This window comes from Sciurus vulgaris (assembly GCF_902686455.1).
Source record: "Sciurus vulgaris genome assembly, chromosome: 15".
NCBI lineage: Eukaryota > Metazoa > Chordata > Mammalia > Rodentia > Sciuridae > Sciurus > Sciurus vulgaris.
In genome coordinates, this window is record NC_136476.1 from 57,848,387 (window position 1) to 57,865,219 (window position 16,833).

General features: G+C 47.9%; 1 protein-coding gene across 2 annotated transcripts in view; it reads left to right on the forward strand.

Moving 5' to 3' along the window:
• The first annotated feature begins 2,924 nt into the window (after positions 1-2,924).
• Positions 2,925-16,833, forward strand: part of NR4A3 (nuclear receptor subfamily 4 group A member 3) — a 38,389-nt gene continuing 24,480 nt past the window's right edge. Inside the window, exons 1-5 of one of the 2 annotated variants that reach the window (XM_079112223.1) lie at positions 2,925-3,456; positions 6,648-6,821; positions 8,991-9,961; positions 13,607-13,736; positions 14,205-14,377. In XM_079112223.1, coding sequence (XP_078968349.1) covers positions 8,993-9,961; positions 13,607-13,736; positions 14,205-14,377 — 1,272 coding nt within the window. In that variant the 5' untranslated portion in view covers positions 2,925-3,456; positions 6,648-6,821; positions 8,991-8,992. The remainder of the gene's footprint in view (positions 3,457-6,647; positions 6,822-8,990; positions 9,962-13,606; positions 13,737-14,204; positions 14,378-16,833) is intronic. The other variant, XM_079112222.1, reaches the window with a different exon arrangement.

A 16,833-nucleotide genomic window follows, 5' to 3' on the forward strand; every position in this document is an offset into this window, starting at 1 on the left:
AGCTTTATAACGACTTTGAGTGAGCAAGGACCTTTTAAATATTAACAATTAGAAAAATGTAGCTTATTCAATAAATTCACTGAAAGATGTCATGTTTCCTAAAATCCGTCCCTAATTTTAGGGTTCCTGCTTACAGTGATTCCAGTTCTGCATGAAATTTTAAACTGAAGGGGGGGAATGGATGGGGTGCAGAACACAGATGAAATTTTTACTAGCATGGAAATAAAAGTATTTTTAAACCTTCTTGAGGGTGAAGAGTTAGGCAAGAAGTAATACGTGGAAACTGTCAAGTGCTTCTCTACACACCCACCCACCAGATACCATCGCAGCCGGCTGGGGGAGTCTCCCTCTTCTTGCCTGACAGCTTCACTTTCTTTGAGGTCTGGAGCTGGTGATCACACTGTCCCGTCATGGTATTTTCAGTTAACAAAGCAGTTACTCAACAGGGGAAAAAGCCACAAAGGAGCAGAGCAGCTGCTGCTGCACCCGTGATGCAAGTGCAGGATGAGCCCCGGGCCGCCACCGCCGCCTCGGCTCCTCCGTGACGTCCGGGAGGGGTATCCCCGGCTCTCAGGAAGTGGTGGCCGCGGGCAGCTCCGCCCCCACGCGACACGGGGCTGGCCGGGCTGCCGGGTGGCACGACCGCCAGGCCTGCGGAGGACGGGCGGGGATCACCGTCCCTGCCACCAAACTCGCGCGCGCGCCGGGCCCACTCCGCCGCCCGCGCCGCCCTCGAGGCGGACCCCGTTCCCTGCTCACTCCTCTCACAGCCCGCGCACGCTCTCTCCCGCAACTCACACCCACTCACCCCGACCCCCGGCGCTGAGCCCGGCCCAGCGTCGCAGGTCACCAGAGCGGGTCGACCCGAGTCCAAGATGGCGACTCCGCCGCCCCCGCCCCCTCCGCACTCCAGGCGGGGTCAGGACGCCCCTCGCGCGGCGCGCTCGCGCCCGAGGCCTAACTAAAAATAGCCAGGCCCGACTATATTTGGTTCGGCCGGATCCCGGCGCGGCCGCGCGCACCCCGCCCCGCCCAGCCCCGCCCCGCGCGCCCCGCCCGGCTCCGCCCCGCCCCGCCCCGCGCGGCGCTGAATGGAGAAGGGGCGGGGGTGACCGAGGGGAACCTACTCCGCTATCTGCGGCGCGCGCCGGCGGCTGGGCCCGGCCAACCGCCGAATTTAGTAACATCGCCTGCGTCAATCACGCGCCTCGCGTGCGTCAGCGCAGCGCGGCTCCAGGTCCTGCTCCCCCCTCCAGCCTTTGAATGGATACAATGTAGCAGCGCCCTCCTTCCTTCTGAGACTGGATTGGAACCCGCGGCGGTGCAAAGGCTAGGTTCCTCCCAGCTGGGTCAACTTTCAGAGCATCCTCCCACGGTCTTCTTCACACTAGACTGCTTGAAGTGGACGTGAAGGCGAAGAAAGATAGGCCATGTATTTACATGTAGTTTTGTTTTCGAGTTTCTGTCCTAAGATCGAACCTTCTTCGATTCGAAACGTGCTTGTGGACAATGGAATCCGCCCCCTCAACTCTTACCACCACCACCACCACCACCCACACACGCGCGCGCGCGCGTACACACACACACACATAGGACAGGTCAAAGAAATAAAACTGTTACATTTGATTCAAGAGGACCACGTGGGGGACAATGTCTGTGCATTGTTTCACTCAAATATTTTCTCCTCAAATTCGTTTCTGAAAGAGGTTGCTTTCACCGAGCAGCAACCTTTTAGAACTGGGAGTCTTTAGCTCTGATACATTATTGTTTTTGTTTTCAGCGATAAACTTACACTTAATTCATCATTTCCAGGAAGAAAATGCTCTCCCTCATACAGTGGCCCAGGCTTTCACCACACTATTTCAAGACAAATGTGTCTCAGGAGACCAGAGCAAATCCCCTAGCAAGGGATTGACTAATAAATCCTGTTGATTGATTTTGAAATGTTTCATTTGGGAGATGGAAGGAAGGGCATCTACAACCATCAAAAAAGTGAAAGTACGAGTTGAGTTCCATTTCAGACAGGGTGCTGGGGAGGAAGGATGATTTGCAACAGTAAGACTTGCTCAGCTGTTCAACACGTGTGTGTTTATTTTATACACTAAGTTTCTGCTACAGCGAGCGCGTGGATGATGGATGTGCACTTTGTTGGTTTATAATGTGTCCAGTTATAACTCACACCATAAGTGTAAAGAAATAAAATCTTATCCCCAGATCCATCTGCATTCCCGTGCGAAACACGCACCAAGAAACTAATGGCAGGAGGAGAGGAATTAGCCTAGACTCAGAGGCCAGAGAGACGTAAACAGTTTTGGGACCATGGCATGAGGAAAGCGCAGCTGCACCTCGGGGAGTCTTCGGGCTGGTGCCAGACTCCTTCAACACCCGCTGCCAGGTCACTCGGAGAAGCTGGCTGGCGGAGCCTTCCCTTTCGGAAGAGCTGTCCTCTCCCTTACCCCCTCGTCCTGGCTTCTTGCCTCGGGGCAGCCTCGGAGGCGCGCCAGCAGTTCTCCTCCAACTCTACTCCACCCGAGCCTGACAGCTGGGCGGTCCCGCCTGACCCGCCGGCGGGCTGCTGCACCCTCCCGAAGACGCGCGCCCAAGGCAAGCAACACAACTGCAAAGGGGTTGGCAGCGCGGGTCCGAGAAGTCCCCGAGCTGGGGTCGGCAGCTCTAAGTAGTTTTCATTTTGCAGCGGTGCGAATGGCTGGGGAATGCGCGCGCACACATAAGCACGCACATACACACTCACACACACACTCACTCACACACCCTCCCTCGCACACGCGGAACCGGCTGGGCCAGGGGAGGGAGGAGGAGGGTGACGTAGCGTCCCATGGCGTCACATTGACGTCTCGCATTCCAGGCACTCTATGGAGAGGCCGCTAGGGCTCCTGTGGCATAAATGACGTGCCGAGAGAGCGAGCGAACGCGCAGCCGGGAGAGCGGAGTCTCCAGCCTCCCGCCCCCCACCCCTCCAGCTCCTGCTCCTCCTCCGCTCCCAATACACAGACACGCTCACACCCGCTCCCTCATTCGCACACACAGACACACGCGCGCACACACGCTCCGCACACACACTCTACTCTCTCCCGCGCGCTCACACCCCTCTAACCCTGCGCCCTTGCTGGTGCAGCACCGCGCCGCAGCCGGACGCCCCTCCTGGGCTCACTTTGCAACGCTGACAGCGCCTGCGGTGGCAGTGGAGGTGGGAACAGCTGCGGCATCCTATCCCCTAGTCGCGGCCGGAGCCAGGACGCTGGCGAAACCTCTCGGCGGCGCTCTCCCATGAGTCGCGATCGCAGCATCCCCCACCAACCGCTCACCGCCTCTGGGAGCCGCTGGGCTTATACACCGCAGCCCTTCCGGGACAGCAGCTGTGACTCCCCCCCAGTGAAGATTTCGGGACAGCTCTCTAGAAACTCGCTCTAAAGACGGAACCGCCACAGCACTCAAGTACGTATGAGATTTGCCCAGTTAATGAGGGGACTTGTTAAAAAGTTGGCGCGCTGGGAAGCGTCGCTCTTGAAAATGACAACTTTGAGTGTGGGGTACCCCCACACACACGCCTCCCCGCTCCGGTCTTGCTTGCCAAGCGGCCCGTGGGTTGATCTGAAACTTTTTCCCTTTAGCGGGCCCGCGAGGACTCTGGAGCTCGTGGGATTCCTCTCCCCACCCGAAGAGGCGAAAAGCCTTTAACAAAGAGGAGGACCGGGATTTGTGCAGTAACAGCTCCAGCGATGTAATTCAGGGTATTTCGGCTCTAGTTGTCATGGTAATGATGCTCTCGGCGGCGGCGGCGGCGGCGGCAGGGAGTTGCAGCCCTGGTGATGAACGGCAGTAATTCTCCTGCCTTTTAAGTAGGATTGAAAATAGGGGCTCTGGTGGGTCCAAGTTAATGTACCTAATGGTGGAACGGAGCTGGTCGTCTGGGAGAAAGCTTAGGAGGGAAGAGGCCTGGGCAGTAGCGGCCAGTTTGCAGAGGCGCTGGGAGATCTCAGGAAAGAGGGTGTAATTGTAGGAATGTGGTTTATTGTATTGAAATGAGCCTAGGGCTCCACTAGGCACGTCTGCCTGGCGTCGCCGACTTACCGGTTTACACTTTTCCCTTCGGAGGTAATAGGGTGTAATTGCTCGCACCAGCGCCCCGACACGCGTGGGGACAGAGTCCCTCTCCTCCTGGCTTTGACGTGGTGTAGGAAAGGAATGCTTTACTTTTCTCTGATAAAACTCACGCTTTTGGAGAAGTTGTTTCGAGTGTTTTACTCTTAGTAGAAATGAAAGTTCTCGGTGGTGAGCAGAGAGCGGTGATGCGAGCGTAGCCTGCGGAAACTGACTTCCAAAGGCACCTCTTGAACCTGTTGGTAGCTTCGGGCAGTCATGCGAGGGAAAGCATTTGTCCCTTTATTTCCGAACGTTCTTGGAGATTACCTTTTATCTATGCGCCCGGATTCTCAAGAGGAAAGAGCTGCAAAGAGTTTAGTAATCGGAAATCTCGAACTGTTATCCCAGGGCCTTGGGGGCACAGAGAGGGGTACAAGGCGCCGTTCAACCATTCCGTCGCGAATCCAATCCCGGGTCTCCTTTTCCCACGGGGAAATATTTTATAGAACCGAGTTGGTTAAAGAAAAAGCTGCCCAGCGCGGATACTGGCACAATGAATGAAATTACTTTATTCGAGTTATTTTAGCTGAATAAGATGCGAGCAATGTGAATATCAAAGACTCCTCATGCCACGGCAACCTCCACACCCTCTCATCCCCTTTCCTGGGACCTTGCGCTCGCAGAAATGCTCCCCCGCGGTTTGTCAAGTCTCCCTCGGTCTTTCTGAGAATCTCTGTCTTTCCCTTTCTGTTGGTCTCTCCTCCACTGCTTCTGCCCCCGCCCAACCTCCGCCCCCGCTCCCCAGGGTTGGAAACTCCGCGGAGGAGCCCCAGTCACAATGGTGCGTTTCACGGTTTCCTCCACACACTTCACCGCGGGGAGGGGAACACGGGGGTGTTCCTTTCGTCTGCCCACGAGAAAGAAAGAGGCTTTGACAGAGGTAGTTATTTCTTCCTAATTTACAACCCCGAGGTTCTTAGCTCCCCGGCCCCGGCGGCCGCGAGCAAGAGCGGCAGAACGTGTTTCCAGGCGCCGAGGCTTTGCCTAGGTAACCGGCCGTTTGGGGGGCGGAGAGAGCGGTGGGGCGCTCGGCTGGGCTGTAGGAAGGGTTGTATGGCTTTCTCCGCGAACGCTGGGCGCTTGAGAGGAACCCCTTCCTTGGGGAAGACGCGACCCCCGCCCACTCGAGTTCAGAGGTCGCCCCTTAGAGAAAGTCTCTACTTGAAAGGCTCCCGGAGAGGGGCAGGAATGTGGGCACCCACTGGAGAAGGAGATGGGAGTTGCTGGAAACCCCCACTGAAGATGCTGGGGGATGAAAAGCACATGCGACAGCCGTGGAAAGATCCGCTTGTGCCAGCTCTTCAGGGAGCGCAAGCTTTCGATCAGAGCAACTCGGGCTGGGGTTAGCAAGGGAATCCCCACTTCCTGGCTGTCGAGGGTTTCCCGGACCTGGGGTCTCCGAGCCCCTCTCTCTCTTCTTGCAAGCACGCTCCCGCGTACGAGTGGCGGGAGACGAAACTTACGCTACCCTTGCGACCTGCACACCAGGGAGATTTTTTTGTTTGGTTTGGGGTTCTTTTTCGGTTTACGTTGCTACCCTTCAAGCTGTGCCCACCCCGAGCAAAGGGGGCGCTATTGGCCGGAGTTTGGGGCAGCCTGATCCTTCCCAGAGGGCAACCAAGCGGCGCTTTCAGCTACAAAGTTTCGCTACTCTGTACGCTGAGACATTCGCCTGGGAGCTGCGCTTGGCGCCCTCCGGAATGTGCCCCCTCCAGGTCAGGGGATGGCCCCGAGCCTACAAGCCGCCCACCCTCGGGGCATCCGCCGGCTGAGTACAGAGAACCTCCCTCCACCCTCTCCACCAGCAGCAAACGCTGTCCGCCCCATCGCCTGGTTTCCAGCTTGGGCCGTTTTCCGCTGTGCCCTTTTGTTTGCTTGACCCCTGGTCCCCGAAACTCGCGTCTAATAGAAGCGAAGCCCCATTAGCATTTAGAATGAAAAGCGTAGACTTTCTTAATTCCTCGGGGCATTCATGCATTCGTTCCGGACCTTGTGCATTTCCTATGCATCCTGTGAAATTTGTATTTAAAGGGTGGGGGCGAGAGGAGTTGGAAAATGGCTATTTTCCGCTCGTGCACTCACTGACCCCCAAATTCGGGTGGAATTCATTCCTCAACTGTTCTCCTTCCTTCGGTTTTCCTGATTTAGCCAGCTCCGAACCAATTGTGAGGGTAGAGAGATAAATTCCTGGACGACCACAGGCTGCGGGGCTTGTAGCCTCAATTGGCGCGCCACAAAACCACGGTGTGCGCAGTGGTTGCGGACCTTTCCTCAGCTTCTCCCAAGGCAATGTGATGCTTCTTTCTCAAGGACGCTGGGACCCTTAAGCACCTTTACCTCACCTTATGATAATTCTTTGTAATTAACTAGAATTTCTAGACAGCACCACCACTCACTCCCTCCCCACCCATTCGCCCAGCCCAGAGCGCGGTGACATAGCCTGGTCTCACAGAGATCTCTGTCTTCCTTCCCGGTGCCTGTAGAACCCACTGCGGGAGAACGCAGCCCGGCAAGCCCGGGCCGAGAGCCTGGACCCTCAGCGGAGCCGGGCAGCACCGCCGCAGCTTCGCCTCACCAGACGTCCCCGCCTCCTACACTCTCAGCCTCCGCTGGAGAGACCCACAGCCCCATCATTCAGCGCGCAAGATACCCTCCAGGTAGGTCTGACTGCGCGAGAGAAATGGGTGGAGGGAACCACACACCTAGCGGGCAGGCCGGTCATCTTGCCCAGTGCCAGCACAGTGACTGCTGGCCCCGTATTTCACAGCACAGGTGGCTTCCTAGCACGAAACTCCTCTGTATACCACACCCTGTTGCTATCCAGTTGGAGCAGCCAAATTAAATTAAGTGTTCCATTCCTCAAAATTATATTTCCCAAGAAAAATGCAAATATCCAATGAATGAGATTCTTTTTACATTTTAATGTCTTAATTTTTGTCCTTTTATATCCAGTGTATGCGTTTAAGAGTTATGGGATCACTTTAGAGCATGAGGAACGCTCTAAAGTAATTTAGCTTGTATAAAACCAAAATTATTTGGGTGCAGAAGTTTGGATGATTGAAGCTCAGAGGGAAAGTGAAAAACATAGAAGCTGAAAGCCAAGAAGTAAATGTAAATTTGGCAAAAGAAAGGACGGCAGGTTTGGTTTGCACCACCTCTTTACAAATTTGTTAAAGGGATACTAGATGCCAGGCCTGTGTAGGCACCAGAGATATGAAGATAAATAGAACACAGTCCCAGCAAGCTCATCTTCCAGCTGGAAACTTCAGAAAAACACAAAGAAAAGCAGTAGGTAGGGAATGGCAGTTAAGAATGAGAGAAAAGACTAAGGGAGAAATCCTAGAGGTGCTGAAGGGAGACAAAATGAAAGACTAGGCAGGCAGTGTTCTTTCTTTTAAATGATGAGCCTTTCATTTCATCCCAACAAATGAACACCAAGACAAGTGATCCTTTAACTACAAACTAGTGTGTTTTTAAGGCCCTGCTTGGAAAAAGACAAGCTTGAACTGGCCTCTCCTCATCACTGCTTCTTCCAACAGGCCCTCATCACCTTTTTTTCAAGTCAAGATTGTATCCCATACACGCATGACTCAATCAGATTTGGAAATGTGGGTAAGAGAAAGATGTCAAAGGAAATGTGAAGTACTCATTTTTCTGTTAGTCACACTTTTTACACCGTAGACTACAGACATTAAGTACCAGGTTTTTCTTTGGCTCAGAAAAATCAACCACCAGAAACATCCCATTTTACCAATACTGTTTAGCTATAAAGAAGGAACAGAATCAGATAAATCATCTAATAGAGCCAATAACTCTCAGAGTCTTCTCACCCAGTTCAACCTCTCTGAACAATAATAAGCACCTTGGATACCAGTTGGTTTGGGACTTACCATAGTCAAACTGGCAAAGAAACAAAGCCTATTCAGAAATTACGTTCTTTTCTAGGAAACTCATTCTTCTGTCCTGGTAAATTCTTAGACTAACTTGCTTATTATGATAGCTATTAACTATTAACTGTTTTCTTTAAACAGCCACTGATACATCTTATTAGTCAGAATTGGGATACACACACACATGTGCAAGTGTGCAGCCTACACACACATACATACAAACACAGTGTAGCAGAGAGCAGGTTTGGTGGGCGTTTTGTTGCAGCTGCTGGTCTTTTCTCTGCAGATGGCACAAACTCCCCCGAGTCCATTTCCTGGGCCTATGTTCCCACCTCACCACCTAGCTGGCTGAAGTCATCAACAAGGGTCCAGTTCGTGCAGGCTGCTAGAGGAGTAGGGAGGGGGTGGGAGAAACGTGTGTGGGCAGTCTCAGTTGGCACTCATAAAATGTTAGAATGTCACTGTCTCCCTTGGCCAGTAAGTCCCACACAGGACATCTTTTTGACTAACTCATAGATTTACAAATCAATGTGTGTGGCTTGGGAGACCAAAAGACTTACTTTCTCCTAAAATTAACCAACAAGGCATTCAGTGGCTTTTCCTTTGTCCTCCCAGCTTGTGACTGAGGAGTCACTCCAATTAGTTTATAGGACTCAAAATCACTTTTTAAATACACCTCTGGGCTTATAAGGGAAGACATCAAGTTCCCAGGTCTGGTTGAAAACAGGGCAGGGGAAAGAAGATGGGTATTGAGGTTCCCAGGAGGCCAGATTCTGGGTCTTGTGGCCCCTTTTCTGAATTCAGCTATTTTCCCAGGGAGGAAGAAAGTCTGTGCTAACAGAAAGAGAAGAGGTCACTACTTCTCTGCTTCCCAGAGTAGACAGCAGTGCATCCAGTTGGCTTGTTTCTGAAAGACCCTTTTCCCTGCCTCTGCAGATATGCCCTGCGTGCAAGCCCAGTATAGCCCTTCGCCTCCAGGGTCCAGTTATGCAGCGCAGACGTATGGCTCGGAATACAGCACGGAAATCATGAACCCCGACTATGCCAAGCTGACCATGGACCTCGGCAGCACAGAGATCACTGCCACGGCCACGACGTCCCTGCCCAGTTTCAGTACCTTCATGGAGGGCTACCCCAGCAGCTACGAACTCAAGCCCTCTTGCCTGTACCAAATGCCTCCTTCCGGGCCGCGGCCTTTGATCAAGATGGAAGAGGGCCGCGCGCAGGGCTACCATCATCATCACCATCACCACCACCATCACCATCACCATCACCAGCAGCAGCAGCAGCAGCCGCAGCCGTCCATTCCTCCTCCCTCTGGCCCGGAGGACGAGGTACTGCCCAGCACCTCCATGTACTTCAAGCAGTCCCCGCCGTCCACCCCTACCACGCCCGGCTTCCCCCCGCAAGCGGGGGCGCTGTGGGACGACGCCCTGCCTTCGGCTCCTGGCTGCATTGCGCCTGGCCCGCTGCTGGACCCGCCGATGAAAGCCGTGTCCACCGTGGCGGGCGCACGCTTCCCGCTCTTCCACTTCAAGCCCTCGCCGCCACACCCGCCAGCGCCCAGCCCGGCCGGCGGCCACCACCTCGGTTATGACCCGACGGCCGCCGCCGCGCTCAGTCTGCCGTTGGGAGCCGCGGCCGCCGCGGGCAGCCAGGCTGCCGCGCTCGAGGGCCACCCATATGGGCTGCCACTGACCAAGAGGGCGGCCGCGCTGGCCTTCCCGCCCCTTGGCCTCACTGCCTCCCCTACTGCGACCAGCCTGCTGGGCGAGAGCCCCAGCCTGCCGTCGCCCCCCAACAGGAGCTCGTCTTCTGGCGAGGGCACCTGCGCTGTGTGCGGAGACAACGCTGCCTGCCAGCACTATGGGGTGCGCACCTGTGAGGGCTGCAAGGGCTTCTTCAAGGTGAGCGCACACCTCGTCCTGGCGCCCCCCTCCCCTCTGCAGCCAGCCCCTTAGCTGAAGTTATCATCTTAGTGAATGTAGAAGTAACCCTTGTCCTTCGGGTTTGAGAGGTATCATCTTTACACTTTAGACCCATTTTCCCCAGGATTTTAACTTCAGGCCACCCAGAGATGGACCTAAGGGTTCTGCACACCTCCTGATCTGACATGGCCTTATGAGCATGTTTCTGAACAGAGCTTTCAGCAGATTGTCAAAAGGATCTGTAACCTCTACAATGCAAAAACCACATTGCATTCCTTTTCTGTCTGTCCAGAGTGTCTGAGGTGATGGAATCTGCATGGCAGGCCCAGGACATTTGTATTTCACTTAATCCTCACAGTATGAACTGAGACTGTAGAATTAGCCAGACCTGTGACTGAATTCTGGCTACTCAATAGCTATTTTGGTCAACAGTGTCTAGATAATTATCCTTATTTCAGAACTGGGGCAATGGAGGGTGAGAGAGGTCATTCAACTTTGGCAGAACACACATTCAGAGTAGGATGGAGGCAGGATGCTGACTCATGTTTTGTGATCCCAAAGCACCTACCTTATTCAGAGTTCTGCTTTGCAGAGTAGATGGTATCACTGGCTAGATGCAGTTTGGGTGACTCCCTTCATAAAAGATAGAAGTTGGGGGCCTCATTAATCCACTAATCTAGGAGCCCTTCCCTCTCTACATACTGCCCACAGTGCCAGGTTGCAACTTTGTTCATTCTCATAAACCCAGAGGAGAATTTGACAGTGGTAGGGTCATCCATCTCCCCAGACTTTACCCATGCCATGAGGAAGCTAAACCCTAAAGAACTGAACCCTGGAGCAGGCTGTACATAGTGATTTAGCTGCACACAGCATGGATCCAGCTGGCTTCTCTTGACTTCTGAGTTCAATGCTCTTTTCACCCAGGGTTGGGAAGGGACCTCATTCTCTTGCTGCTCTGCCTTTTGCCATTACCAGACTGCTTCAGACATTTACTTCTCCGCTACCCTCTTACCTCCCCACACCACTGACCATTATTTCAGGCATTTGCAAACCCACACAAGTCACTCCCCAGCCTCCAGTGCTGGGCAGAGTAGAGGGAGAAGGGACGCAGAATGCTGACTGGGTAACTCGGACTTGGAGACCAATAGGATACATCTGAAAATGTGCCAGAACTGGGTGAGAAGACTCAAATAGGACCTCTAGTTTGTCACCTACCAATGGCATGACATTATGCATGACACTTCTTTCTAGGATTTAGTTTCCCTATCAGTGAATAAAACTCAGAGAAAGGCTGTATTAAAAGAGATAAAAACATATGCAAAAGCACTTTAGAATTCTTAAAAGGCTATAAACAATAGTTCATTATTAAATGAAAACTACAAAGTATTTGTAAAAATGTGTTTGTGGATGGAAATACTTAGCAGCAAGCAACAGTCATTTTGGATGTGGAGATGGTAATCATGTCATTAATTGAATTCTGTAGATACATGATAAAATGCTTATGGAAAGACTTTGCAATATAGAAAGTGCCCTACAGGTATGCAAGATTGTGATGTTTTAAATGCAGAACCTTAGCCATGTTGTTTTGCATGTTAACTACTCGAGCTTTACCAGGGCAACTTTGAAGTAACTGCATCCCCTTAGCAGATTTAATATGTACAGCATTAAGAACAGTTTAAAAAGCAGCAGAAAAGGAGAAAAGAAAGAAAAACAATTAAGAGAATCACGAATAGTCTGCGAATAGAATCACTCCTTAATAACTTAGAGTTGACTGAAATATGGAAGTGGTCATACATTCTGAATCTAGAAATGTCCATTAAGTGCCTTCCAACAGCCTCCCCCCACAATCCCTTGAAAACAAATCTATACTTGAAATGGTGGGGGTAGGATAGAGGAGAACAACCCCACAGATCTGTTAATTAAGGGAACGGGAGCAGGTTTTACCCAGTGGCTTTCTACCATTAAATTGAATTCTTTAAAAATGTGACATGAAGTGCAGTTAATGATGGGAATCCAGTGATTGAACCGTAACGATCTCTCTCTGTCCTTAAACTGTACAGGCACACACAAATGTGGGGAAGGCTTCAAGTTATTGGGAAAATGTATACCTGAAGCAAAATGCCACTAGCACTTAAATTGGCATATCACCTTGAGGATAATGGCAAGAAATAGAGTGTTAGAAATTACTGCATGTTCAATGAAAGAGAGCTTCATTCAGAAAGCACAAGTTTCCTATCCTTACAGACTGTTGAAAATTTAAATGTTAGAAACTCAAAAGTGTGTTTGTGTCTCAGAATTTTGCATTTTAAACTGGGCAAATATATCTTAATCTTGAGATAGGTTGGCTTTGTTATATTTTTTAAGTTTTATATAAGAAATTTAGAAACTATATTCTAAGATAAAATTAAAAGATGACAAGATGCAAACTGAAACATGGGAGCTGAGGATCACTGAAAATAAAGGAAAGGTTGAAAGGAAACCTAGAATTTTGAATGCAAAAGAGGTCACAAAGCCCCAATTATCTGGATTTTTCTTTTTTTTTTTAAATGCAGTCAGATTTCCCAAATAGATTTCCAACTTTCTGCTGTATTTGGAGTTGTAGAGATCCAGGTAATTTCTGAAGAGTTTTACCCCAAGTGATGAAATGCATCCATTTACACAAATGTTTTCAGTTTAAAAAACAAGCATTTTTTTTTTACACTTGGAGCATAAAATATACTTAATTATTTCGCCTTGTGTCATTTTAAAATTCTACGTGATTCTGAAAAATACATTGTTTTTACATCCAAGCCCAAGTTTTTATGATGTATTTTTTTACAATATAGCTATTTTGGTGTCTGCATAAATAGTCATTTATGAAATAACCAGTTCGTGGGAATTTTCACTGAAAATATATAACTTTCACATTTCTATCTTTCTCTTAATCTTATTTGTCTCCTGGGGTTACTTCATTCTTCCTTCCTTTCTTTTTTCTTTCTTGTCAGTGACTTTGACATTCAGTTTTAAGATTTTGTTTTAAAAAATTAGAAATAGCCAGTTTTACCATATATATCCTTTAATGATAAACTACACAAGCCAATTAAGTGAATTTCTTTTTGAGTTAAAACCTTATTTCTTATGTGTTCTAACAAGACAAATCCTGATTTTGCTTTTTACGATTTCATCTCTATTGGGTAACAAAGCCAGTTACTGAGATATTTGACTTACTATAGTGATAGCATACAAAGTACATCCCAGATAATTTTGATTTTATTTTAATAAGGTCAGCAATAATCAGGGGAGTGGAACAAAGTAGAAAATTGTTCCCAAAGGGATATTAAAAGTGGAGATAATCCAATCCTCCAAGGTATGATATGTTGACCTGGTAATTTCAGATATGATTTTATCATTCAGAGTTGGGTGTCTCCTGAGACTTGCTTCAGAACAATCCAAGATGATTTTCATTGTCAGCAGCTAACACTAATAAAATTGTTTTTCCTGCAGGCTAGCGTGTTAGGAAATTAAATTTATCTAATTATACGAATTGCACTGTCGCTTTTCACATTGTAATTAAAATACATCTTGTCAGGTCCTACCTCTTTCCAGAAACTATTAGTCGACTATCTCTGTATTGTATTTTCTCAGAGAACGGTGCAGAAAAATGCAAAATATGTTTGCCTGGCAAATAAAAACTGCCCAGTAGACAAGAGACGTCGAAACCGATGTCAGTACTGTCGATTTCAGAAGTGTCTCAATGTCGGAATGGTTAAAGAAGGTACGGATATCATGCTTTCCATCCAGTTTGTTTATATGTATTCTCAGTCATCACACAAAAAATTAATATTTATGAGGGGATATTCAATTTTTCTAGTATCTCTTTCTTTCCAGCATTTTATTTGTGTATTTTATGCTTAAAAATAGTCACAGACTACTAATTCTAATTTCTTAAAATCAATAGACAGCTTGTGTACATGCATCTTTGTTCTATTTAAGAAAGAGACTTTCAGAGCTAATTCATTACCAAATGTAAGTATGGGCTGTCTCTTTTACTGCTTGTTTCAACTCTCATTAAATCATTGTTGAGTACTATTTCAAACTTCTTGCCATTTTTTAATGGTTGTTCCTATTAATGATTGTCTAACTATGGTATATTTTTCTTTTTGTGATTTATGCCTAATCATAACATTATCTGTTTTCATAACATAATCTTAAAGATTGTTTTTTCTCTCTCTCTCTACATCAGTTGTTCGTACAGATAGTCTGAAAGGGAGGAGAGGTCGGCTGCCTTCCAAACCAAAGAGCCCATTACAGCAGGAACCTTCTCAGCCCTCCCCACCTTCTCCTCCGATCTGTATGATGAATGCCCTTGTCCGAGCTTTAACAGACTCAACACCCAGAGATCTTGATTATTCCAGAGTAAGTTTTATTATGTCCTGCTTTGGAGTGAATGATCAGGATCTCTATTCGTGATGCTAGTAGTAAGAGCTGATTGAATGACTGGGCTTGGGACCATGCAAGTCAGTTTTCATACCTTGTCTATATTTCTCATTTTATTTTGAATTTAGTGCATCCATTGCATCAAACAATTTGCCTTATTGGATCTCTAAATGCCTTAACAAATAACCCTGACAATGCTGCACCTGTCATACCCATGTTGTGGGGTTCTTGTGGTTGTGCCAATGGAAATCTGCACAGGTGAACTGCAATTTGTAGATTTCTTTCATGGTCTAGACAAAATGACTACTGTTTTTTGTTTCCTTGTTTTCATATTATGATCATTCCTTCTGGGTAAGCCTCAAGTCATTCCTAAGCAGTTTCCCCAATTGCATTGGAATTGATTGACCTGCTGCTTATTTAGAGGAATTAGACCATTGATGGAGAGGAGAGAGCTCTGGCCTTGACATCAGGTGGTGTCAGGAGGATGGGATGGAACGCCACCTCAGTTGTTTCCTGCCTGTGTCACCAGGCTTCTGTTCTCTGCTTTCTCATCCCTACAATGGAGATGATCACAATATTTAACCACAGAGGGATGTTTCAAACATCACCTACACAAGAATCATGGAAACACTTTTAAAACTTTAAATGGTTACCAGTGTTGTGATTTAAATCAGCCAAAATATATCACCATTTTTCTTTCATATGGGATATAGTAAAATCTCATCAGTTTGAATTCTGCAAATTTAGATAACACAAAGAAGAGCCATGAGAGAGGATTTTCTGAGAAAATGTACAAACAGTACTATAAGGCAGGGTTTTTTTTAAAGGACTTAGAAAAGCAAACTTTTTAATAAAACAGGGTCTGGCTGAAAAGGGAAGGGAAGAGAAAAAGATCACAATTACTGAATAATTTCTATAAGCAAGACATTGTAGTATATTGTGTCATTTAATCCTTAACCATCCATGGACTATAGGGATCATTATCTCCACTTGAAGACAAGAAAACTTAGAAATACATCACAAGACTCCCTTTGAGAAGCACAGTTGATCCTTAGCACCAAAAGCTGAGGACTCTTCTTCTGATTACAAGTAGCAGCTCTTGACTAAAGTCAAGTCTCAGATAATAGTATAACAGAATAATGCAGTAGTTAAGGGCCTAGGCTTTAGAAGCAAGCAGGCCTAGATTAAAACCCCAAACACATCATTTCCTAGTTGGGTCACCTTGAACAACTGATTACATCTTTTAATGTCTCAGTTTCCTCATCTGTGTTATGGGGTAAACATCTACTTCTGGGATTGTTCATGAAAATTAAATATGATGATACTTGTCAAAGTTTTAGCACAATGCTTTATATGTTATTTCCTCGACCAAACTTTTTAATGCTGCTATTTGTTGAATAAACTAATGAGTAAGAACACTACATATGTTAGGTACCATGCAATGACACCATTCAGATAAGTATTACGAGCTCCATTGCATAGATGAGGCAATTAAAACTAGGACAGGCTAAAGGACTGATTTGCCCAAGGACACAGCTAGCATGCATTTGAGATAGAATTTAGGAGTCAAATATATGAAACCCAAAGTCTGTGTTCCTTAAAACCAAGCTTCACTGCCTCTCTGATTTCAGTGAGTGAATGCTGGAAAAATGTTTGGGAATGAAGACTTCTCCCTGACGTACCCCTGCCCTCTCCCCATGCAGTCCATCTACATGAATGAAGCATCTAGGCACTGCCTTGGCCAAGGCTACAACACACAATCTGACATTGTTCCAGGGCCTTGACATCACTCCTCATGGTCAATCCCATGAAGTTAGGCCCCAGAAGTGATATTTTGGCCCCAGATTATCCAATTATCAGCCTATGTGGCCTAATAACTCATTCAGTGGCAAACCTTCCCTAGTACTTTGAGTTGTTCCAGCTGGGAACTGTCTCCACACTGAAAAATCAATCCAGTGTGTTTGCTTGCCTCTGCACCATTCAGTCTGTTAGTCTAGAGTCATCATCCTCATCAACAAACATTTATCCAATTTAATTGTTAGCTTTGTCCAAAATAGCAGATTGACCATGCCAGAGTTTGGGTCACATTGAGACTACCTTTGGGGCCTGGCTCAATTTTGCAAAGCATATTTATTTTAATTGCATTGTTTTGGAATCAGGTTGAACCTTATAGCTTAGGTTCTCCTGCTTTTAGATAGCTTTACAGAATTATCAAAAGTTGGACCAAAATCAACTAAATTAAAAGACTTTTTAAAAAATACAGTGAGTTTTCGTCAAAAACTTGGATGAAGGCATAGGAGCATGCTGATCACATTTGCAGATGACAGAAAGCTGGGAGGGATCGCTAATATGATGGATGTCAGTATCAACATTCAGAGTGATCTCGACAGGTTGGAACAGGAAGGGCTGAAACCATCACGAAGAAAGTTAACAAA